Source organism: Fusarium proliferatum (assembly GCF_900067095.1).
Source record: "Fusarium proliferatum ET1 genome assembly, contig: FPRO_scaffold002, whole genome shotgun sequence".
Lineage (NCBI taxonomy): Eukaryota > Fungi > Ascomycota > Sordariomycetes > Hypocreales > Nectriaceae > Fusarium > Fusarium proliferatum.
The window spans coordinates 2574568-2599059 of NW_022194791.1; the positions used below are offsets into that span (position 1 = coordinate 2574568).

The following is a 24492-nucleotide window of genomic DNA, read 5'->3' on the forward strand; positions in this document are numbered from 1 at the left end:
AAAAGTTCCGACGCTATAAAGAACTCATGTATCTAAACCTCTCTACATCCAAGGCCACGACAAATTAACAAATAACAAGTCTCATCAAACACAGCTCGTCTAGAGTTTCGCTTTGAGGGTGTCCTGCTTAGGTCCAGCCTTGGGCCTCTGAGCAGGCACAGACAAAGGATCATACACAGTAGATGAAAGATTATCCGATGGTACAGCAGAATGCTGGAACAGACTTCGCAGGTCAAGCATACCGGGATGCAAATCCTCGATCTTGCTAGCACCAATGAGGCGCATGTTCATTTCCAGCTCGTCCTTCAGCAGCTGCATAGCTCGTACAACACCAGCCTCACCATAAGCACTCATGGCGTACAGGAAAGGTCGTCCGATACCGACGCCACGAGCACCTAGGCAGAGAGCCTTGAGGATATCAGTTCCACGACGGATTCCGCCATCGATGAAAATCTCAATCTTGTTCTCGAGACCGCGCTCGCGGAGAACAGGCATTGTCTCGGCGAGAACCTCAATGGCGGACCGGGCAAACTCAAGCTGGCGACCTCCGTGGTTGGAGAGAACAACACCCTGGCAGCCGTAGTCAATAGCCTTGAGGACATCTTCGACGCGCTGGACGCCCTTGAGGATAATAGGCATGGACGTAATACTCTGGAACCAGGCAATGTCCTTCCAGCTCAGTGCGGGGTCAATGAATGTCGAGATAGCGCGCGCAGCACCTTGGCTGTTATCCGTGTCTGTGCCCTCTTGGACGTGGGAACCAGGATCGGTAAACTTAGATCTCATATCCTTCTCGCGACGTCCCAGCTGGGGCGCATCAACGGTGATGAAAAGACCCTTGCAGCCACGCTTCTCGGCATGTTGCACGATCTTCTTAGTGATAGCACGGTCCTTGTTGACGTAGAGCTGCAGCCACTGGATCTGATCGCCTGCTTTTGCGTCCACAATCTCGTCAAAGGAGCAGGATGCAAGAGTAGGTATCATCTGAATGATGTTGTGCTTTGCTGCGGCGCGGGTGAGGACGACTTCACCCTCTGGGTTACCGAGTTTACCGAGGGCTGTGGCTGTTACATAAACGGGGATGTCTGTTTTTGTGCCGAGCATGGTGGTTGAGAAGTCGATGTTTTCCACGTCGACGAGGATTTGAGGGCGAAACCAGATGCGATGGAACGCGCTGTGGTTCTCCCGCATTGTCTATTCACATTTAGATAACTTGCTCAGTAGTTGTGCAAGGAAAACTTACAATCTCATCGTCGGCAGCGCTGGAGTAGTATCCCCATGCAGTCTTTGACATCACACGCCGAGCGACAGCCTCAAAATCGAAGAGGTTATAGCATTGCGACAGAAGAGGCTTCTGCTCAATGCGCTGCAGTCGTTCCTCTTCCTCTGGGTCTACCTCTTTCTTCTCCTGCTGAACGGTGCCCATATCGACAGGGCCGAGATGCTTGGAGGCATCAAGATACTTGTCCAGGGTGTCGGGAGGATGAATTGGTTCGTATTCTTCGGTAGCATCTTTACCCTGGCACGTGTTAGTAGATGAGTGATGTTTAGTAAAGGGTGAGACCTACAGCGTATTTGAGAATGATCTTTTGACCTCCAGGGTGTTCTGCAAGTCGTCAGTCTTATCCAGTGTTCACTTTTTGAGCGTATCATACCTGGCAAAAATTCTGTCACGTCATATGCTTTACCCTATCGCATTCAAGTCAGTAAAAGTCGGTAAGTCGCAACTCTATTCATGGGGTCCATACGTGAACGATAACCCAGCACGACTTTGCGCTGTTGTGCTCAGCAACCTCGCCGCCTTTCAACACCATTTTGACAGTATTCGATTTGTTGTTTGTTGCAAGAAACAGGCATCAACTGAAGGAAAAAAGAGGAGCGCGTTGCCTTTTGCCCGAGGATGAATGACGAAATAGGCTCTTGATCGACAGGGTATAGCCTATATGTGGATATCTTGCGTCTAGATCTTGGGAGACAAAGTCAAGCAATCAAAGGCCAAAAGATTCAGGAGTAAAGTGGAAGTGAGAAGATGAGAAGATAAGAGTATAAGAAGAATAAAAGTACAAAAAACAATCCCTGGAGAATCCGAACACGGAGACCGGATAGTCAGGGAATAACGGGTAGCGGAACGAAGCCGAGTCGGTTCGGCGACATGACCGGTCTGAAAGTTCAACCTCCCGGTTCGAGCTCAGTAACCTCAGTTCACTTCTGCGGGGAAAGACTCCATAAATCATCTTGAACAGCCTCTAAAATTGCCTGTATTACTCCCAACATGCACCATCAAGTCTAGCGCCCAATTTTAGTTGGGGTTAAACAGCTCGGGCAATCGGGGTAAAGTCATGCGGGGTGCCTGGGGGGACTTTTTAGCCTCATTACACCGCAACCACAACCTCGGTTTAAAGTGTGGCGAGTCTAAGCTCAGGTAACCTTATAAGATGAAACAAATGTTGTTGGCAATTCTTCTATAGTTATGTCGTATTCTTCCGCTCAGCTCTCGTAGCTGTAATGCCTGAATACAATTGCTTTTCCTTTCATCACCATATCCCTTCTCTTGAGGTCAGACAAATGCATCATAGCCAAATGTATCTCAAAATTCATCGGCAATCATAGTAGTCGTCTGTTTACTACTATGTCACCCCCAGCTCCTGAACCCGACGACTCGCTTTCACTTTCTAATTATTTCCATGCATTCAGCCCTGCCCAGGGATCATTTTGCTGCTGTTGCTGAGGGACTGCTGATTGAGGATGCGCACTCTGTGGATAAGCACTGTTTGGGTGCGCGCTGCTAGGTTGATTTCCATAATGAAATGTCTGTTGAGGTCCAAGCGGTGGTGGCCCAGGAGGTGGCGGAGGTGGCACGAATCCAGGTGGCACATAGCCTCCCTGTGTCTGTGGTGTAGCTGAAGCTCCGTATCCTCCAAATGATTGAGTTTGTCCGAATGTTGTCTGGTTAGGAGGCGGTGATGCAGGGCCCCGGTAGCCTCCGATGTTGAACGACGTTTGGTTCGGGGGAGGCGACGTGGGTCCGGGTGTACGTCCATACTGACTTGGATTATATGTAGGCTGCACGAAAGTGTTGATAGGAGGAGGTCCGAACGATTGTGTTGTTGGTGGCGGAGAAAAGTTCTGGTATGCTTGTTGAGCCAGGGTCTGTTGCTGCACCGGAGGTGAGTTCGGCGCCTGATACTGGCCTTGGTAATTGGTTTGCGGATATCGAGGATTCTGTCCCTGTTGATACTGTGAGGGGGGTGTTGGCCGATTTTGCGTCTGAGGCTGTGGCAATGACTTGGAAGGGTCTATCGACATTCGGTCCATGAGACCCCTGAGTCTCTCTCGCTCCATCTCGGCCTGCGAGTTCTTGCTCGATGACCGCTCCTGCTCAATTTGGTTGAGTAGCTGCGCGCCCTCAGATCTACGGTTGTTGACAAAGCTGTCGACGTTCTTCTCCAAGCTCTCTACTGTCTCGCGCATCTCAGTATACCAATTTTTGGCGCTCTGTAAGCCTGCGACAAGGTCCAGGAATTCCTGGTATGCGCGCTTATATCGGTTGATGACTGATGATCGCTGCCGCTGGATTGCCTCATATTTGCTCTGTTCCGATTGAACTCGCTTATCCTGCAATAATCTGTTGAACGTGTTCGTGAGCTCCTTCATCAAAGCCGACTGCTTGTGATTGGCTTGCAAAAGTCGGTTTTGATGAGGCCGGAACTTTTCCAGCTCTTGCTCAAAGAGCTGCGTCTCATAATTAGATATAGACTTCTTATTCAATATGAGAATCTGGGAAATATCGTCGTTGTGGGCCTAGCAATATTAGTCCGGCTTCTGATTGAGTACTAGTGACTTTACTCACCTTCTCCTTCAAATCCTTCAGCACCTGGTTTCGTTCTCGCTTGATAAGGTTGAGTTTCTTGAGAATATCCTCAACCCTGTTGATCTGATCCACAACACTAGGGCCCTCTTCAAAATCGTCATCCAAAAGATTCGGCTCGATGCCAGCTGGGCTTGTTGCGTTACTTCCCCTTGCTCGCGCTTGTGCAACGGCACGTTGAAACAGCTGGTCGACTTCTCCTGACTGGGCAGCCCGTCGCATTTCATCAAAATCCATTTCGTTCTGTCGAAGTTTACCCGCTAGCTGGTTGTCACTCCTTGATGCCTCATCTAAAGCCTCACGGTAATGGCGAATGTCGCCCCGTAATGTCGTTGTGAGTCTCGAGCTTGGCTGCTGTGTCCAGTCGTTTTCATACTTGGATCGCATTTTTTCACATACACCTTCCTCCATATCGAGTTGCTTCGTGCTCTTATCCAGGATCATGAGGATGGAATCCTTCTCGGACCGGAGCGAATCGAACAAGGTTACCGGGTTGTCTTGGTCAGAAACATCGGCGCACCACTGCCGGAAGTCCTCGTCAGGCAGGATATCCTGGTCGAATCCACCCTTGAGCACTTGCAATGCTCCTGGCAGCCTCAAATAATCCAGGCTAGCTGCCATTTCATCATTGGCCGTTTCCACCCGTTCTGCCTCAGCTCGTACAAGCTTGGCTTTCTCTTCATCATATAAGCTGGCAGACTCCGTAACAGCAAACGGCACGATTTTAGCGAAAAGGTCAGGTCCAGTGATTCGTTGAATGTCTTGGCCAGCATATAGCTCGCTGACAGGAATTGGCTTCGCGGCTGGCAGCTTGGCGACGGCTTCCAGGCTGGCCTCGGCGGGCACTTCTTGATGGTACACATAGTCATTATCTCTCAAAGCACTTTGCAGCTGAGTTTGCACTGTTGAGTGATGTCTTTTCGTAATTTCCTGAAGAAATCCTCCACAGTCGGCACTCAGGTTCGAGCTCATGGGAACCGAGCTAGGAAAGTTCCTAGCAATGCGCTCGGCTTCTTTTGCTTGGGCCTCGGCAACTTGCAGTCTTCCAGCAGCGATACCATGCTGGTTAGCCTCATCATCCGCTAATGCTTGATAGTATTGTGCCATAGAGTTCAGCAGGTTGGTTTTGATCTGGTGCTGTTAGCGAACATACAACATCAAGAATGAGCCATGTTGAATGGCGACGGGGGAATCTACCTGTATCATTAACAGCCACACTTTCTCAAAAATAGCCTTGTTCACATTTTCCTGGACACCTTCAAGGGCCTGGCCATATAGATAGCCAGCCTGAGCAGCCAACTTTGCGAGCAACCCAATCTTTTTCTTATCAGCAATTTGCTTTTCAAGGAATACTTCCTGAGCCTGCGCGAGCATGATATGAATCAGTGCCTTGACAGTCTCTCTACTAAGGTCGGATGATGGCGCATGGAGGAAGTTTTCGTTGATGTAAGTGAACATGCCAGCTGAAGCCTGAAAGTTGTGATAGGCAGTCTTGAGGGCGGACTCCTCAGCGCGGTCTTGAGCAGCAGCGTGACAGGAGAGAACAGCAGAGATGTTGAAGATGATAGAGGCTTTCTCGAAGGCGAGCGAATATTGCGCAGTAGATTTGTGTGTGAATGCGTCGAACCTGATTACAGAAAATCAGCAGGTGTCAAAAGGTGCAGCGCACCATCCAGTCGAACTCGACCTCGGGGAAACGAACCATGTAAAGGATATCTTGATGTGCTGCTCATCAACAGGAAATCGTAGGTCAAGAAGCTCGAGCTGCCCATAGTAGCGATAAAGCATATCTCGTCCAGAAGTGCTATCCTTTCCAGCGCCACGCACATCTTGTCTCAATCGATTCAGAGTCGCACACTCCTCTGCATAGCGTTCTGGATCATCGCCATAAGTATCGCGAATATAACCCTTCAGAGGCTCAATCCAGTCAATCTCGTTGGTAGCCTTGAGGGGCACCGAGATCATCGGAGACTGTGCCATGTCAGGCAACAGCTAAAGGGCGAATAGCGTAGTGGCGCGATCGGATAGGACTACGGATCGAGGTGAGGGAGAAGAAAGGTATGTGGCCAATATGCAGCTGAGCGTGGAGATGTCTGCTGGAGCTCCGAGTTGGCGGTCGCACAGATGCAGCTAAGGGTTGCAGGAGATGCCGGGTGGAATGACAAGGCTGAGGAAGAGACAGATCAAGTCCCTGGATATTAACGACGATAGCCGGCTGGCCGCTTGCAATGCGACCCGATCTATATACGATTCGAAGTGCGTGGTAAGAACGGGAGTAAGAGGCAGATCGTGAGAGGATGGTTTGGGGGCGGTAGCGGGGACAGCTACAGTACAAGCCGGCCAAGAGCTAGAGAGACCGCAGAGCCAAATAAGCCCGAGGGAGATGCAGCTGGGATGCACTGTTGACAGGGGCCGTCGAAGGGTGGTGTCAAGAGGAAATCTGTCAGCGAAAGCTGCAAGAAGACACACCAGTCGACAGTAAATCGTCCCACGCAGATTGTGAGGGACGAACAGAGACGTGTCTTGGTTTAAGTTGAGTCGAGGTTGAGAGTTTGATGGAGAGCGGGGTCCGTCAGGCCCAGTTGGTGTACGGCGGTGACGAAATAGGTCCAGGGGGCCGTCGAAGCGCGGTAAGGGTACCTAAGACATGAGGTAGGCCCAGGAACAATGTTTTGTCACATTCAGATGAGGGCAAAAAACACCGCAGTTTACTCTGGAGTGCCGCAGCTGATGAAATGGATAAAAGTCTAGACCCGTGGCATGTACAAAAAGGTAGCTCTAGAGACGGCTAAATTTGGGCGGAAGCACTTTGAGCTGGGCCACCTTCTGATTTTGGAGACCACCCGACATTACAGAGCTTACCTTCTGTACTGCGCCTATGGAGCATCGTCTAATTCACCAACTGTAACTATACGGTATGGAATGCCCACGCTTAATTCATGCATACATCCTACAATATTCAATGCCTGCGATAGATAGTCATCTTCCATCACCACTGGCTCATGATAGCCCCCGTCGCCGTCTCATCGTGGGATATATCTCCACTCAAGCACCCCAGGGGCCCAGAACATGAGCTTTTAGTGCCAAACCGCATCAACAACCGCCTGATGGGCCATTTTAGGCCCAATATCAACAGCCAGTAACGTTGCAAAGGTGCCTTGTAAACCAATTCTCGTCCCGTATCTTGTGGCTCGACTATTCCTGGCTTGTCTAAGCCTCATTGATTAACCGCCGCCATATTGTCCTCTTCACTTTAATCCGACACTATCACAGACCGATAATAATGTTGAGTTCGGTTCGTGATAACATTCATGGGCCGCGTTATTACTTACGTGGAGATATGCGAATCACAGCTGCCTGTTGATACTAGCTTCGTCAAATGCGTACTACGAGCTGATGAATACACTAGGCATCACAGTTTTCAATGCATGGGACTGGCCAGATTGGTTCTATGGACAATGGCCGTCAATATTCATATCACTTCCTGAATAGCTTCCGGTGATCTCGACTCAGACCTGCAAGGCGATTCGTTCGACAATCACGCCAAAATGAAGCCTCATCATTATCATGTACGCCAAGACATTTTTCCCTCCCGGCCATCACACTTTCTTGGATCAATAAAATGGAAACTATTCTACTTATTTGCTTGGAGTCACCAGTCGGGGCTCCCCAATCATCTCAATCACATCTAATCACAACCCAATAGAAGCACATAGGAAAGACCTATTCATGTTTGCTTCGTAGTCCATGCATGAAGCATGTCATATGTTCAGGCTCACATCGATTGATAGGTAGAGAACATCCTAATGGTCTGCCGAACTATCAAAGTTGCAGTTGGACCATCAACGATTTGCTCAACTCGATATCACTCACATACATACAAAAGACCCTCGTCTGATGACTCGGGGCTAATGCAAGTGACGCTGGCCTCATCCTAGCCAGGAACGCTCGTTCTATCTACCATTGGTCAGTTCTTCACAAAACCAACAAGGAATCCCGCCCCAATCCGTAGCAATGAGCGGCCCGCTTCTGCAGGGGTCTTGATCCCTCTCAAAGGGTCGCCGCGGCCTATTATGCGACCCCATCTCTAACTATTCCCAACCGTTCGCTACGAGTTCGAGATATGACCAACCTTGTCAGAAGTCTATAAACCAAGTGGTATACATAGAAGGTCCTACCTCTATGTATCGGCATCCTGAGTTTATAATAGAGGTGGAAATACATGGACATACGAGATGGTCAGATACATGAACTCTAGTTGGGCAGAGTTACATCAGACCATCTCAAGCTAGCCCCAGGCTCACTTGTCACACCGCAAACTGCCTCGATGTGTCGGGTGCTATTGACGGCGGGGCTGATCACTCTTCCAGTAAAATAGCCGACGGCTTGCATTTCTTGATCGCAAGACTGATCTGAGCATCACCGGATCCACCTGTTGGTCTCTAAATTGAAAAGTACGACTGCCGACGATAGGTCATTGCCGGTAAGTCAGTATCCACTATTCACGTTCTGTACACTGGAGTGGTTCGCGCTGTAGATGACTGGTTGGAAGGTTTCGAGGGGATTCCAGTTACTTTTTATATATAAGAATATCCCGTGCTTATAGCTGTGTTCTGACCAGTATCTGTACATTGATTTTTGATGCGTGGCATGGTCTCATCCCTCATAATGTGTTTGCGAACTGATGGTCACGAGAGACCTGGTTACCGAAACACGTATTTAAGTCCAAGGCGGCTATTTATCAAGTGATTACTATATCAATAATAACAAGCCCCTTCAACGAATCGTTCAAATTTGAGAAATCCATCCTGCGTTCGGTGTCCAGGGTAAGGTTGCATTAGGATGGTATATGTAATACAACGATGCAGACGCTGACTCTGCGAGAGTCAGATTTAGCAGATACCATAGCCTAGGTGGGCGTACAGCATATGTGGACGCTGAGATGTCCTTTATGTAGTCCTGTGACGTCCATGAAACAGCCCCGGGGTTTTCGGCGAAGGCATATAAAAAAGCGGGCCGTACCCGGAAGCTAACGTCCGGCCGGATCGGGATCGAATCTGGAAAGCCTCCATCTTCTCTCGGCTCACGTGCCAAGTCTCTTGCGAAGATGTACGTATCTCTATTTAATGAGGGACCAACAAGTGATGTAATTATACTGGGTCTATCGAGAACTTCGCATTGTACCACGTTATGACCCTGATTCAATTATCATTGTTGCCTGACGTCAACGATAGTGATGACAAAATGACGATGGATTCGGCTGTTGGAACTCAACATTATATCAGCCGCGAGTGGCCATATATCAATGAGAATTGCTACTGTTTAGTTGCCCACTGTCACTCATCCTGAAGAAAAATTACACTTCTTTGCATTGAACCTCAAAATGTCGACACCAGCAGCTCCCTTCTATCAGCTCCGTTGCGGCTGCAACCAATACCCATGGGGTAAACAAGGTTCTAACTCTCTATCTGCACGACTCTGTGAAAAGACGCCGGGATGGGATGGGAATGGAAAGAAGAACTTCAAGATTGACGAGGACAAGCCATATGCTGAGATGTGGATGGGCACATACCCCGTGCTGCCATCCTATATTGCTAGCACGGGCGAAGATCTCCAAGACGTTCTGGACCGATACCCCAAGGAACTGTTGGGGGAGAAAATCATTTCGAAGTTTGGACACAGCAAGCTTCCATACCTTCCCAAGGTTCTCTCTATTGCGAAAGCATTGCCATTGCAGGTCCATCCTAACAAGGAGTTTTCGAGTAAGAAGCACAAGGAGGACCTAGACTCATTCACGGATGGCAACCACAAGCCAGAAATCGCCCTCGCATTGTCCGAGTTTGAGGCTTTTTGTGGCTTCAAACCTGTTGAGGCTATCGTGGATATCTTACGCCAGAAGCCTCTGAGACACTTCCTTGTCGCCGGTGGCGCAACTGTCGCGGATGAGAAGCTCAGTCAAGAAGGATTGAAGCAGGTCGTTAAAACTATTTTAACATCATCTGACGAAGACATCAAGAAGGCTTTTCAGGCAATCCGGGAACTCCCCGACTCTGCCTTTACGGGACTTAACTCAGCCATTCCACAGGTTGCCAAGAAACTCGAGAAGAATTTCCCAGCAAACGACCCTGGTAATCTGGTCGGACTGTTGTGTATGAACTACATGCTTCTCCAACCGGGCGAGGTCATCTTCATCCCAGCAGGCGGGATTCATGCCTATATCCAGGGCGATATCATTGAATGCATGGCACGTTCTGACAACGTTCTCAATACTGGATTTTGCCCCAAAGCCGAGCGAGACAATGTCGATGAGTTCTGCTCAGTGCTTAACTGGGAGCCCACGACCAAGTCACAGACGACACTGCAACCAGAAACTTATCCTGGAAGTAAAGAGGGCAAGACCCAGCTTTTCAAACCACCTACCAGCGAGTTCAACGTGCTTGCGACTGACTTGAAGTCTGGTGACCGTGAGGCATTGAGTGAAGGTGGTCCCAAGATTATGCTTGCTACACGTGGAAGCGCAAGTGTGAAGGCAAATGATCAGTCATTTGAGCTGTCCGAGGGCCATGTGTATTTCATCGCTCAAGGAGTGAAGCTGGATATCACTGCTGGCAGTGGTGGTCTGTTGCTGCATACTGCGGTTGCGGAATGATTGGCTATGATGTTTAACGAAGGAGACGGTTCAGCCTGTGAAATTAGTTTAGATAGGTAATGAATGGAAGAGGCTCTTAAGCGTGTAGTTTAAACAGATGTCGCAAAGTCTCGTGTAAGAAGCTCAAGTTCAGTTCTAAACCATTGCACACGCTGAACTTGGAGATACAGTCGTTTTTGGTTACATATTCACCTGTATGTTCCTTCCGGCGTACTGGTAAACTGAACGGGAACTGATTTGATATTGAATCTCGTTTACCGGCCATTGCGGCATGGAGGAAATAGCTAACGGTGTAGGTTCGACTTTAGTTGATAGTGTCCTAGACGGATCCGCCTGTGAAAGTCCGGGTCCATGTATCAATACCAAAACCTTCACAAGCCGTTTCTTTTCTTAGGTATCTCGTATGAGGCTCCCCGCAACCACGATACTTAACCACCACATAAACCAAAGCCAAATGATACAAGTACGACTCTGGATAACAGTACGGTTAAATTCTAGTGCAAAAAGACAAAAACATACAACAGCGGGGATTCGCTGGTCGTCACCGACCCAACTACTAATCCGCCGGTTAGTGGCTTGACTATGGGAGAGCAGACGGGATCCCGTATTTTCCACTACCTATGGTCGTATGTACTTATTGACTATAGGAAGAAGATTATATCCTTAGCCCTTTGTTCCTGTTAATCTATAGCGCCTGGAGTACGTTACCGTAGATCCCGTTTGCGATGGATAACGGAACTCCCAAAAGAAAGGGTGAAACCTAAGGTATTGCTTCATTTATGAGAATCTGGTGAGGAAGGAAGGGGAAGGTTGAGAAGTGGCTGTGATGTGGTTGCGGGTGGTGTTTTAGTTTTAGGCAGGCATGGAGCATTGGCCAGGCAGGTAAGGGTGCACTGTGTTAAGTGTGCCACTGGGACGAAAGAACGGACAGTGCGACTGCTCCGTGATTCACACTCATCTTCGCCTTCTTCTTTTCACAACTTCTCAACACTCTTTACCATGAGATTCCTACACATGCAAACAATTCTCGAGGCTGATCTCATATATTTGAACGATCTGGAAATTGAACGATAGGAAGCGCTTACTTCGTCCAAGTTCCCTGAACGCCTCCCTTATTCTGGGCATTCCACTTTAGCCAACACGCTGTTTGCGTCTAAGTGTTGCCAATGTCTACATTCAACGGAATCGTATCTGAATTCCCAGACATCAGAAGTCAGTTAATCTATGAGAAATGGTGAACATGGTCTTACAAAATCTCAGTTGACTTCTTTCGGCGCAATGCCGGTGCACAACCACCACTTGCTTGTTTCCTAAGTCATGTTCACAGCGACCACTTGGCTGGGATTGAGAGCCTGCGATCTCCATTGTACGTCTCCAAAATTGGGTTGAGTCTTCAACTAACTTCAGATCCAGTGTCTACTGCTCAGCAGCTACCAAAGAGATCCTTCTTCGTCTTGAACGATATCCTTGTCGCATCAACTATGCTAAGGGGGTGCTGGAATCAAGACAGCAAACCTTCAAGCATCTCCACAAAGTCTTGGTATGTATACAATCTATTTCCCCGACCTCGCACTGAAGAGAATAGAAACCCTTGCCTATGGAAACGCCTACGTCGATCGAGCTTTGCCCGGGCCGCGAGATCCAGGTAACTCTTTTTGACGCCAACCATTGCCCAGGGGCGGTGATGTTCTGTATGTTGACACCGAAAAACAATCTTTGCTGTTTCTAACCGAATAAAGTGGTCGAGGGAGACAGCAAAGCAGTTTTATACACCGGAGATGTTCGAAGCGAACCATGGTTCGTGAATGCTCTTTCCCGGAATCCGAATCTCATCGAGTACACGTCTGGGATTAAGACTCTCGATAAGATCTATCTTGACACATCTTTCACTGAGAATGTGCCTTTTCAGACAAAAGCCCAAGGCATCGCTGAATTGTTGCGAAAGGTTTCCCAATACCCTAGTGATACCATCTTCCACTTACAAGCCTGGACTTACGGATATGAAGACGTCTGGCTCGCCTTGTCTAAGGCTTTAAAATCTAAAGTTAGTTAGGATGACCTCATAGTACGCTGAACTGTGGTCACTGATATTAGCAGGTTCATGTCGACGATTACAAACTCCGGATCTATGGTTCGCTCAAATCAAAAACCTCCGACTCGAGATTTGACACAGACATTCATCTAACTCCAGAGTCACCGGCTCTGACTGGCCACATGTGTGGCAACACGCCACATCCAGGGTGCTTAACGTCAGATGAAAATGTTCGCTTACACAGTTGTGAAAAGGGAAGCTTATGCGAAGTGGCTCAAAGACCTACCACTATATCTATTCAACCTATCGTTGCGCACCTGCCTACAGGAGAGGACTTGACCGAAGTTGGTGTTGGCGGCGGTGGAGTTGATCTTTCACGAGAAGCCGAGTTGGAGTTTCTGGACCAAGCTAGCTTGGCCACGCTGTTCAATACGTTTGTACATTGTATCACTTTTGCGAGAGACATGCTAATCGTGAACCCAAGGTTCCTCTCCTCATCTATCTCTTCAACCGACATGTCAGATATACTTGAAGGGACCTTGGAGAAGATAGCCTCCACCGGTCGCAACATTCCACTGGACTGGGACATCAACACCTTGAACGCTCACTCTGCTGAAGAGGTTATCATGATGCTGGTGGACAAAGTGAGAAAGAATCCCAAAAACCAGAAGCAGCGTGACGAGTGCAGTCTCCCAAGAATGATTTACTTTCCATATTCGAGGCATTCTTCGTTACCAGAACTCCGCCACTTCGTTGAAGCTTTCCGGCCACTAGACGTGTGGCCATGCACTGTCAATAACGCTGAGTGGCTAAAGAATGGTAAGTAATGCATATGGACCTACGCGTCTTTAGCTGACATAAAGAAGGGATCACCATTGGGGGCATGTTTGGGCCCTCATGTTCCGGTGAATTGTTTGAACATGATTTGGTGATGCAGGATTTTGCTGCCACACACATATCAGATGACGGACATCAGCAACACTGCAGCCAGACAACGATCGGATCCGACTCCGTCCCAAGCTCACCAGTCCGTGAGTCACAGGGTGCAAGTCAGAAACGCCGTATCACTATAAACAATCGATTCGTAAGCCCCTTATTGGATACACAAGGAAGTATTCGTCACGGGCGCATCGTCTCGGAAGTGGAATGCCCAGAGGAGAACCTGGAAGCTCCATCCGAAAACTCTACTCAGCAGTCGCTCGTAGTTCATACCATCGAGCAATCAGAGGACATGCAGCAAGAGAACCACATTTATCCGGAATCACTGACAAATAACTCATCCGATTCGCCAGCACCTGTTTCTTGCCGTCGCAAACGTACTGTTTCTGATACTTCAGTAAGTGGAAATGGAAGTAACAGGAGACAAATGCGCCAAATCACTGAAGAACCGTTGCCCCTGAAATTACTAGACGAGGCCTCGATTGGTCGCCAAGATGCATATTGGCATATGGTTGATTACATGGACGAGGGTACTTGGGGTTCGTTACAGCTTATATCTACGAACAACGAGTATACAGTCAATGAACCGGAACTGTGATAGACGGTAGATTCTATAATATTCCAATTCAGCAACTCGTGTTTCGAGCAAAGGTTACCATGCTTCATTCCGGACAGAATACAACGCTTTATGCTGGTGCTAAGGGCACCCGTGCCTATACAACAGCTTCAGCGACCATCTGCTTAGGCCACTGCATCATTCCTAAGAAATTTGGCCTACCGGTTAAGCCTTCTTCTAACTTGGCCATCACCTGTCGAGACCAACCCCTCGTGAACCAGAAGCCTTTCTCAAATACTGCCCAGTGCACAAGGTAATGTGCGAAGAGAAGAAGAGCATGTGGCCTCTGTGCAGCTAAGTCGATGAGTATACTGTCATCAATAATGTATAGCCAAAAATGTGTCGCTGCGACCTCTGCATGTAACCCAGCAGCAGCAAATAGTCTCGCAGAGGTTTCCAGACCTTCAACAGCTGATGTATAATGTTGCAGGCCGCTAGCAGGGATATCAGCTTCTTGGAAGGCCCGAAGCCTTTGCAATGCGGTCCATGTATCTGTAGGTAGAGACGAGTTCTCGAGAGAGGGACAGCTACGGGTTGGGTCAGCTTCTTTCAGGGTAAGATCACAGTCTCGGGCATAGATACCGTTCTGCCTCATCGTCAGAGTCAAGGCCCCAAATTCCGAAGACGACAGGAGCGAATTCTGTTTTGACTATCCGCCCCATTGCTGGTTCTAATGTCGTCTTGATACCCCTTAGCAACCCAGCAAGTTCGATGAGATTTGTGATGGGGTCTTCCAGTGCACAGTTATTCATCCGGGTGGGTAGGGTCAACATATGCAGCACAACAAGAGATGCAAAGCCAAAAACAGGCATCCAATTGGTCATGCTATAGTGTTGGAGGTAACGACGATAGCCCTCGGAGCCAAGAGTTTGATGATAGTCAGCCAATGGCAGATACGTCTTGCGATTATCTGGTACCAGATAGGCCTTGTGGGCAGCGGCAATGGCAAGGATTCCATGCATGACGAAAGGGTCTTGGTAACCTAATCTTGGAATAGCGACGCCCCAGACGTATGCCAGATCTTTCCGGACACACAAAGTATCCGCGGTCACTGTGCAGTAGTGATGCATAAGCTCACAATCGCGGGCCCAGAGTTCATGTGGAGGGAAGGGAGCGATCTGCTGTGTGGGACTGGGGTGACTGTAGCTGCCAAAGGGATCAGGGGAGTTGACTAGATGATGGCTGTCTAAGGAACTCAGAGTTGGAGCTGGGGTTGAATCTGAGGGGCTCAAGTTGGGAAAATATGACGAACGACTGTCACTGCTGCCGTCAACTGAAGAGATGCCTAGACTGGTTAAAGGTTGTGACGCGAGACTGCATGTTACGCCATGTCTTGTGCAGTGGAAACATGATGGTCGAGCCTCATCACACTACTTTGGTTAGACACAGAGAACGGATATGGAGAAGCTTAAGTCTCGTGCTCGGAAAGGGCGCTATATTTTACGAACCTTGACTTTACGCTTCTTACAGTTTATACAGCCCGTCCGAGATTTGGTATGAGTTCTTCGAGAAGACATTGTATGATTGGTTTGTAAACCCGCGGGTTCGTATCACGAACAAACGGCAAAGCGAAGAGAAAATTGAGAGACAGGAGAGAACCAGCTTAGAGACACTCTTTTCACATGGACTCGGGACAATGTAGAGCGAGGCAAATGACGAGTACGCGGAAACAGCCTTCTATACGCGTACTCGGAGCCGCTAGGGTTGTTTTAGGAGGAGAGAGTAAGTCAGCATCCTTGTCGTCGGGACGTTGAGGCTCCCGTCAGTGGCAGATCGACCAATCTAAAGCAAAGTATGCTGAGACTTGAGCTTCATTGGGACAAGAATGGATATTTACGAGTACTCGCAAAGTGTTCGGAGATTTATCAGATGTACGAGAATGGGCCATGGCTGTACGAAGGGAGTAAGTTAGATGGTAGAAACATAGATTATAAAGAAGATAGATGTCCTGTTTCCTTTGGTGGTACGAATTAAACATTGTTTAGCAGTTGAGTGGTTCCTAGCAGGTTCGTTTCTTTGTGTTGACTACCTACCTAGCTGCTCTTTTCCTGTCCTTTCCTAGCCCTTCGTATTTTATCTTTCAAACTCTATCTAAACCTTGACTGTTCATCGGAAACACTAGTCGAGTGGTTAATATGGACTGCAACCCCAACTACAAGGATGCCGTTTGGGCATTCTATCGATTTGTACCGTCAAAGGAGGCAAACATCGTGTTTGTAGTTCTCTTCGCGATAACGACGCTCCTCCATGTCTTTCAACTCTGGCGAACAAGAACATGGTATTTAATCCCATTAGTTTTGGGCGGAGTCTGTACGTTTTGCCCACATTCCGATTGGCGGTACAAGGACGCCGAACTAACCAAGGGTACCCAGGCGAGGTTATCGGATATATCGGGCGGGTTTTGAACACAAACGAAGAGCCGGGGTGCTGGACGATGGGACCCTACATCATGCAGAGTGTCTTGATTCTCATTGCGCCTGCGCTCTTTGCCGCGTCGATTTACATGATCTTGGGAAGAATTATTCTCTTGACGGAGGGTGAACACCACTCGTTGATCCGACGGAAGTGGCTCACCAAGATCTTTGTATTTGGAGATGTTGCATCGTTTATGCTCCAATCATCAGGTATGAGGGCTCGTCTTTGTGTGAATGATGGATGGAGATGCTGACTTTTCAGGGGGCGGACTCATGGCTATTGCAGATCTCAGCAAAATGGGCGAAAAAATCATCGTTGGAGGTCTTTTCGTCCAGCTCTTCTTCTTTGGCTGCTTCATCATCGCAAGCGCTGTGTTCCACATTCGAATGCATCGAGACCCCACCCCGAGATCCTTAGAATCTCGCGTAAGGTGGCAGACATATCTCACGACACTCTACGTCACAGGAATTCTGATCTGGGTGAGGAGTTTGTTCAGGGTGGTTGAGTTCATCGAAGGAAATGATGGGCACTTGATGCGCAGCGAGGTTTGGGTGTTTGTGTTTGATGGCATGCTGATGCTGCTGGTGTTGGTATGGATGAATTGGTTCCATCCTGGCGAGATTGGGCTCCTGATCAGGGGAGAGAGAAGCATCACGAACGGACTCGAGCTGGTCAAGATGGGAGGAGGATCGGGGAGAAAGAGGCTCGATACCATGGAGAGCCTATCGTCTGAACACAATGTTTGAGTTAAGGATAAGAGATTTGCTAGCATCGGATCATGAGATTCTACTGCTAAAATAGAATAGTGCCCCCTGCGGCTGGAACCTCCCCCTGTAAATCGAAAGCTTAGCGCATGTATCAGCCAATCACCCAATTCCTCAGCTGGGCCTGAGACGGACAAGACATGTCTCAAACTAACATGATGCATTCCAAGGAAAATACACGGGACTAAGGTAACTGCTGCGGTAGCTTCATGGGGAAGTACCTCGGGATGACAATTGATGGCATTACCATTAGCTCTAGGTTCAGCTGCCCTCGATAAGAAGTGGCGCTTGGCTAGGTAAGGAGAGAGGGTTTTTATCTAGGTAGCGTAGCCTGGCTGTGCCTCTTGTTTCTGTTCCTTTTGTTTCTTGTGTAAATATATTCTTGCCAATTCATCGGATCTTCTCTGGAGAAGTATCATCATGACTGTCCTGGGCGACATATTGACTGAAGTCACCTTCACTCGCGTCTTTCTCTTCGGCTCTCTCTTCTTGCTCGTATCGTTCATTGTCGATCTGCTCACTCAACCGCGTTATCCTTCTGAAATTCCAGTTCTTGGTCACAGCTCAGAGAAATGGTTCTCTAGAATCAGGAATAGTCTCGCCTACTTCACTCAACACCAAGCCTGGATTGGCGAAGGCTACGAAAAGGTAACCCCTCCAACCCCCGCTACCACTACTCATCTCTAAGGATTCTCTATAGTATGGCAAAAATGGCCTTCCATTTATTGCTCCAGCGCCTATATCGCGACCTCCAGACGTCATCCTTCCCCGTTCTCAAATCGCCTGGATGATGGACCAGCCCGATCGTATCCTCTCAGCATCCCACGCCCACGACAAGATCCTCTACTCAGAGTATAACTTCCTCGGAAAAGATCTCGCCGTGGAGCCCTTTGCGAACCGCGTTATGCACAAGTATCTCGCCCGTAACTTGTCATCAGCGATACCAGCAGTCGAAGACGAAGTCAACGGTGCTGTTGAGCATGCGCTAGAGACCATGATGAAAGCAGCTGCTGAGAAAGATCCCAAAAATGTCGACGGTGAAGGCTACACCAAGGTCAATCTCTGGGATCTTTGGCTTGCGATTGTCCCTCGCGTTACGAACCTTCTTCTCGTTGGCAACCCAGCATGTCAAAACCCTGACATGTTGAAGCCGATGGTGAGCTTCACAGACAACGTCGTAATGAACAGCTTCTTGCTACATGGCTTCCCTAAAGTTCTCCATCCGATTATTGGCCGTCTGATCACCATACCAAACTATCTCCATTGGCGCAAAGCATTCCGTGTCCTACTGCCGATCATTGAGCAGCGCTTGAAAGATATGCAGCGTCAGGATGCTGGCGATCCTGAGATGAAGAACTACACGCCCCCAGAGGACTTCATCACTTGGGATATTCGTCTTGCGATGGCAGAGAAGAAGCCCTTTGAGCTTAATCCCGTTGTCATCTCTAAGCGGCTCTTACCGATCAACTTTGCTGCTATCCATACAACCGTCTTGACAGGCCAATCTTGGATGCTGGACTTTCTGTCTTCTCCACCATCGGTTCTTGAAACACTGCGCAACGAGATCCTCGAACACAAGCCGTCTGAAGGCCACTGGACGAAACAGGCCCTTTCTTCTCTCGTTCGCGTCGACTCATCCATCCGCGAATCCCAGCGTGTAAGTAACTTTGCCGCCAACCTCATCGAGCGACAGGTTATTGCACCAGAAGGTCTGCATCACCCTGACTACGGATGGACTTTGCCGCGCGGGGCATTCGTGACGGTCAACTTGCAAGGAACGCACCACGATGACGAGATTTATGAGGACGCCATGAGCTATGATCCCTGGCGATACTCACGAGTCCGTGAAGAGTGGGAGGCCAAGTCGGCTGAGGAGAAGCAAGAAAGGGAGGAAGAGGCTAAGAAGATAAGAGGGTTGGGAATGGTGACAACCAGTGATGCTCACCTAGCTTTTGGTCACGGCCGACATGCTTGGTAAGTCTCATAGATATCTATGAGTTTTACTGCTAACTTTGTGAAGCCCTGGCAGATTCTTCGTTGCTCATGAGCTCAAGCTCATCATGGCTGCATTCCTTCTCAACTACGACATCAAAACACTCGAGAAACGACCAAAGCCCCAATGGATGGGCGCCACTATCATTCCTCCCCTAGACGCATGCATCGAAATTCGACGAAAGAAATAAACATGATTGAGTCAGCTATTGCAAAATCTAACTGTACCCGCCATGGGCCTCTCCGTCATTAAGAGTCACCCCGTTACGCTTATCCTCCATCAACCTCGTCAGCGCCGTCACCAACTTATCAACAGCCACCTCAGACGTCTGATGATGAAACACGAGCCTGGCCATGGGGAAGACCGAGACATCCTCCTTTGCACAATACTCAACGAATGCCGCGGGTGGGATCTCAGCGGCTTCCAGATCTAGCAGAATCATGTTGGTCTGAACAGGAAGTGTGAACTTGTATCCCACGGCTTCGAGTCTAGCAGCAGCATCTTTCGTTATGGCATGCACAGACGGAAACCTCGGGATGCTGTAGTCGAGCGCAGACAGAGCTGCAGCGGCCATCATACCCGGCTGTCGAGTTCCTCCTCCCAACATCTTCCTGAACCACTTCGCCCGCTCAATGAAGGGCTTCTTGCCGAGGATGACGCTGCCCATTGGGGCACCGATGCCTTTGGCTAGACAGATAGATATACTGTCAAAGCAGGCTGCGTAGGCCTTGAGATCAACACCTTCTCCGATGACACCGTCAAAGACACGAGCTCCGTCTAGATGCATGGCAATGGGCTTCTGGCCTTCCGGTACAGGGAATGAACGGACATAGTTTGAGATGGCTTGGGCTTCAGCAAGGGGCAGAATAGTGCCTGAGAGTGTATTCTCAAGAGATACGACCCTTGTAGGTGGGAAGTGAACTATCAAGTTAGTTGCGTATATCATACTTTAAGACAAATCAACATACTGTTCCCATCAGCAATGATGTTCTTCTTAACATCCTCCAACGTCAGATGCACTCCGTTCTTTGCATGAACCGTCGTGACACTCGCCTGTGAAATCACTGGCAGAGCACCACTCTCCCAACAATGCACATGTGCCCTATGATCCAGCAGCACACTATGCGGTGGCTGGGTAAGATGCGTTCTCAAACAAATTTGGTTCCCCTGAGTACCAGAAACAGCCCATAGAGCAGCCTCCATGCCCGTCAACTCGACAAGTCGAGCCTCGAGAGCCTTGACAGAAGGGTCACCTTCAGGATCGTAGATATCGTCGTTTACCGAGGCCTCGAGAATAGATGTCATCATCTCCTCGACGGGGACGGTAACGACATCTGAGCGGAAGTCACGAGAGGCCTTCTCCCGGCTAGCGAGCAACTTGGCTTGGACCTTTGGAGTGAATGGGGATTCGGGGGTTGTTAGGGAAGGCATTTTGAGCTTGTGACGCTGTGTTTGATGGTGAGTGAGATAGGAGATTACTTTCAATGGACCATCAGGGGCTTTTTATATTTATGTAGATTATATGTCTTTGATACCCCACATTCAATGAGGGGAATCTATGTCTGGCTGCTCTGCGTTCGTTATCTCTGTGGTGAGTGTTGATCTGGAGTTTCCCGCGGGGATGTGTCAGTCCCAATTGTGAGACGGCGTTGTAGATGATATTGTGGATCCTAACTCTCTGGACGTAGCTCGGGATCTACTCCAATTCTTTGACTGTACAATGAACTATGAATGTCCTGACTTTCTATCTCTCATGAAACTGTTCCCACATGATAGTATCTGCTTCACACTCACCCCCATGTCACAGATCCATTGAATGCTACATCTGGTCTGGCGAAAATGCGTCTTCTCATCTATACAGAGCCCCAAATCTACCATCCCTTTCGATTTGTGACTTGTTCGGGCACTTACATATGCATGGCAGTCTACTATCACCTGGCATCCCAACAGTCAAACTCCGCGGGCAACTCAAAGTTTCCCGCGGTTGCGCGGCTCAAAGAGAACGACCAATCTTGTGGGCAGTGTCTACTATTTACTCTCGATAGAGGAAATAAATATTGACTAGCTTCTCAGATGCATACTAATAGCTTGTCTTTTTGGGTCTAGGGGTTATACTGGCTGAAACATGCCAATAGCTCAATAGTGTGGACAGAACTTTGTTATTTGATAGATGCATTATAACTCAGTATTGTTGCCATTCATAGGCCCAAGCTCAAACACGTTCTCTATGACTACAAGTCAAACCCCAATCCATCTGTATTTCCTAGGAAAATGCCCCCGTTCTTCCCTTCTCTCAAAAGAGCACCAACGTCCACTCTTCCACCCGTGATATACCGCTCGCTAACACCCAGGTTCACTCTTCTGCTCAACTCCTCTCTTAGTTGAGCCTTCAAAGCACCCATTTCGGCCTTAGACAGGCTCTTGGCTGCCTGCTCCTTTCTCCTTCGTCCACCACCTCGACCCCCCTTGCCACCACTTGCGTTGACAGCCTCGAGATCTTCAGAGTCGTATTCTACTCCAAGTTCATCAGCTGCATTTCGTAGCCATGTATCGTCGCTGTGGGCCTTTTCCTTGGCTAGTACAGTATCGGCGATCTTTTTGGCCAGGTCCACGCGGGGTTTGAGACGCGATGCCATCTTTCTATCAATAAGGAGAGTCTGAATAAAGTGCTCTCTCTTTGCACCCGAGCTACGCTCGGCGTGGACTTTGCTTGCAAGACGTCGAGTAGGGAGGACTTCGTCAGGTGAGCACAGAATCACGCTCACGCCACTGGACTCGCCACGAGCTGTACGACCAGATCGGTGGATGTAAGTATCCGCAGATCGGGGGACATGGTAGTGCAGAACTTGGTCAACCTGCTTGATATCGAGACCACGAGCGGCAACATCGGTGGCAATGAGAATAGAATTGCGAGCAGCAGTGAAACGCTCAAGTGAACGAAGGCGGGCCTTTTGTGCCATTTGGGAGTGCAGAGGCAGCGCTGTGAGGTTAAGATTCGAAAGAAGGGGTGTTAGACGGCGAACAGCAGAGATAGAGTTGGTGAAGACGAGAGTACGGCGACCAGGGTTGAGAAGGAGGACGGTGTATAGATAAAGATCCTGTACAAAGTTAGCATGCTGTGCAGGTCTGGCTTATTCTCAAAACTCACCTTTTCCATAGCACCACACTCAATAAGTCCTTCCTTCAACCCCTGAGCCATCTGGCTTACAGGGTTGACATCGATGAATTTAGGCTCACCCCTGAATTTCAGGCACTTCATCAGATAAGCCATCTTCTCCTCATCGCTTCCTGTAGATTTGCCCTTTCCAGCCAGTTTGGTCTGAAGGTCCTTGTCGAAAGTTGCTGAGAAAACCAATGTTTGTCGTGCACTACTCTTATCGTCCTCTTCATCTTCCTCCTCGTCCTCATCTGAGCTCTCTGCATCGTCACCCGGGCTTTTCCCATCTAGAGCACCAATAATATCCTCTGCCTCCTTGAATTGACCAACTTTAAAGAGTCGATCAGCTTCGTCGACGACAAGGAACTTGATCTTGGCAAATTTGCTTTGCAAAGCCCTGTCGCCACTAAGAACCTCCCATAAGCGACCCGGTGTGCCGATAACAATCTCAGCCTTCTCCAATTGGCGCTGCTGTTTCTGAATACTGAGGCCACCTGTCACAACACACACGTACGGCGCGCTGGGAAGACCGTCACAGAGTGCCTTGAGATGATCACCCAATTGCTTGGCCAATTCTCGTGTAGGGGAAAGTACCACAGCCATAGGACCAGTTCTCTTGACACCCTGCTCTTGCAGCTCCAGCCAGCGCTCAACCATGGGAATACCGAAAGCCAAAGTCTTTCCTGAACCTGTCTGTGCCTTGCCAATAACGTCATCACCAGCCAGAATCTCGGGAATCGTCTTCTCCTGAATCAAAGTCGGCTTGGTAAACTTGAGTTTCGCGATGGCTGAGAGAATTTGAGGCGATAGGTTCAGAGGAACCCAGGCCGCCATGTCGACGTCTTCTTGGTCTGCGTAGTCGTTCGCATCGGCCAACGCGCCGAACGTGTTGCCCCCGCGTGCAGAGGACTTTTGTACGACTTTCGAGGCCTTGTCCAGCTGCTCGTCTTCTTTTTCGGCGCCACTGTTCTTCCCATCCAATTTGTTTTTGTTTTTGTTTTTGTTTTTGTTCTTCTTGGTCTTTTCTTGTTCTGCTTTCCCTTGCCCAGCCTTGCCCTTATTCTTCCCTTGAGGCTTCTCGCTCTCCAAGCCACCTTGACCACTGCCAGCTTCGCCGGAATCGATATCCCCGACCTCCACAGGGTCGTCGCCAAACCCTTCAAAAGATTCGTCCCCATCGAGAACTTCTTGCTGAGGATCGATTATGTTGCTCTTGTCGCCGGCCACGAGGAATTGCACTTTGCTACCATCCTTGACCACATCCACGCCCTCGATAACCTCTAGTCCTCCAAAGTCCTCGCCTACCGAGGACCAAGCGAGGGCTGTAGCGTCGACAGCTCGGCGCGATTCTTTTCCACCGGATTTCTTCTTGGAGATGTTCTTTGATCGTTTCGAGGCGGGACCGGTCGCAGTTGGAAGCTTGCGCTTCTTCGAAGGGAGAACCATTGAATAAATTCGAGTCGCCTCTTGCCAAGGCGATATCCCTTTCGCTTTCCGCCGTTTCTTTCCGTTGGGTGAGTCGGCTGAACGGGGTTTCTGTTGTCGAGTTTGATCTCGAAGTCTATAGGAAGGTCCCCAATTTTTTGTTTCCTCCGAACTTTTTCTTAGCTTATCGTTATCGGCAAAAGCTGTTGCCGATCCGCCAACACCCCACCAACAACAACAACAGGACATCAGTCGCTGGAGATTTCTTTGGTTCTCTCGAGTGATACTTAAACTTCTGACTTCCACGGTTGCAATAATGAGATGAGATAAGCGGGTTTTCAAGACGGCCTTATGACGCGAAGTCGGCCGTAAACTACTATGATAATCTAATCTCACTCTAAGCATACTTTGAATAAAGTCACCACTAAGAGTATTCTCATAATAATTCGAATTGTAGTCAATCAATCACCTATATTCTAGCGTTAGACGACAAAAGACTTCAGATTGTAAAACAAGGAAATGTATTTCTTTTTCCATTTAGGAACCCAATAAGTATATGAGACATAATAATGCTGTTTTAACACTCCCAAATGAACCGTCATCCATTCTCTCATCCCCTTTAATGGCCAAAACA

At 48.8% G+C, this 24492-nt stretch overlaps 9 protein-coding genes and 1 non-coding gene across 10 annotated transcripts; 4 read left to right on the plus strand and 6 right to left on the minus strand.

The window, feature by feature from the left end:
* Nucleotides 1-99: 99 nt before the first annotated feature.
* On the minus strand, nucleotides 100-1814 carry FPRO_02942 (putative L-lactate dehydrogenase (cytochrome); the record flags this gene model as incomplete). Its single annotated transcript, XM_031226901.1, has 5 exons — nucleotides 100-1194; nucleotides 1244-1519; nucleotides 1569-1606; nucleotides 1656-1689; nucleotides 1749-1814. The coding sequence occupies 5 exons, from the start codon at nucleotides 1812-1814 to the stop codon at nucleotides 100-102; spliced, it is 1509 nt and encodes a 502-aa protein (XP_031077391.1).
* An 862-nt stretch (nucleotides 1815-2676) lies between these two features.
* FPRO_02941 (uncharacterized protein) lies at nucleotides 2677-5848 on the minus strand (the record flags this gene model as incomplete). The annotated part of the gene is made up of 4 exons (XM_031226902.1): nucleotides 2677-3801; nucleotides 3851-4999; nucleotides 5066-5495; nucleotides 5571-5848. The coding sequence occupies 4 exons, from the start codon at nucleotides 5846-5848 to the stop codon at nucleotides 2677-2679; spliced, it is 2982 nt and encodes a 993-aa protein (XP_031077392.1).
* Nucleotides 5849-9251: 3403 nt separating this feature from the next.
* On the plus strand, nucleotides 9252-10517 carry FPRO_02940 (uncharacterized protein; the record flags this gene model as incomplete). The annotated part of the gene is made up of 1 exon (XM_031226903.1): nucleotides 9252-10517. The coding sequence occupies one exon, from the start codon at nucleotides 9252-9254 to the stop codon at nucleotides 10515-10517; it is 1266 nt and encodes a 421-aa protein (XP_031077393.1).
* A 512-nt stretch (nucleotides 10518-11029) lies between these two features.
* Nucleotides 11030-11145, minus strand: rrna55. The gene has a single exon (XR_004093519.1). It is a non-coding gene; the product is annotated as a ribosomal RNA (ribosomal RNA).
* Nucleotides 11146-11683: 538 nt separating this feature from the next.
* FPRO_02939 (uncharacterized protein) lies at nucleotides 11684-14086 on the plus strand (the record flags this gene model as incomplete). Its single annotated transcript, XM_031226904.1, has 8 exons — nucleotides 11684-11729; nucleotides 11778-11883; nucleotides 11931-12057; nucleotides 12103-12208; nucleotides 12257-12561; nucleotides 12615-12982; nucleotides 13034-13368; nucleotides 13416-14086. 8 exons carry the CDS (start codon nucleotides 11684-11686, stop codon nucleotides 14084-14086), a joined length of 2064 nt encoding a protein of 687 aa, XP_031077394.1.
* A 115-nt stretch (nucleotides 14087-14201) lies between these two features.
* Nucleotides 14202-15621, minus strand: FPRO_02938 (uncharacterized protein; the record flags this gene model as incomplete). The annotated part of the gene is made up of 3 exons (XM_031226905.1): nucleotides 14202-14631; nucleotides 14687-15474; nucleotides 15553-15621. 3 exons carry the CDS (start codon nucleotides 15619-15621, stop codon nucleotides 14202-14204), a joined length of 1287 nt encoding a protein of 428 aa, XP_031077395.1.
* Nucleotides 15622-16239: 618 nt separating this feature from the next.
* On the plus strand, nucleotides 16240-17265 carry FPRO_02937 (uncharacterized protein; the record flags this gene model as incomplete). Its single annotated transcript, XM_031226907.1, has 3 exons — nucleotides 16240-16414; nucleotides 16477-16728; nucleotides 16781-17265. 3 exons carry the CDS (start codon nucleotides 16240-16242, stop codon nucleotides 17263-17265), a joined length of 912 nt encoding a protein of 303 aa, XP_031077396.1.
* Nucleotides 17266-17703: 438 nt separating this feature from the next.
* On the plus strand, nucleotides 17704-19466 carry FPRO_02936 (uncharacterized protein; the record flags this gene model as incomplete). The annotated part of the gene is made up of 3 exons (XM_031226908.1): nucleotides 17704-17931; nucleotides 17984-19257; nucleotides 19304-19466. 3 exons carry the CDS (start codon nucleotides 17704-17706, stop codon nucleotides 19464-19466), a joined length of 1665 nt encoding a protein of 554 aa, XP_031077397.1.
* Nucleotides 19467-19493: 27 nt separating this feature from the next.
* Nucleotides 19494-20707, minus strand: FPRO_02935 (uncharacterized protein; the record flags this gene model as incomplete). Its single annotated transcript, XM_031226909.1, has 2 exons — nucleotides 19494-20197; nucleotides 20245-20707. The coding sequence occupies 2 exons, from the start codon at nucleotides 20705-20707 to the stop codon at nucleotides 19494-19496; spliced, it is 1167 nt and encodes a 388-aa protein (XP_031077398.1).
* An 800-nt stretch (nucleotides 20708-21507) lies between these two features.
* Nucleotides 21508-23879, minus strand: FPRO_02934 (uncharacterized protein; the record flags this gene model as incomplete). Its single annotated transcript, XM_031226910.1, has 2 exons — nucleotides 21508-22374; nucleotides 22425-23879. The coding sequence occupies 2 exons, from the start codon at nucleotides 23877-23879 to the stop codon at nucleotides 21508-21510; spliced, it is 2322 nt and encodes a 773-aa protein (XP_031077399.1).
* Nucleotides 23880-24492: the final 613 nt, after the last annotated feature.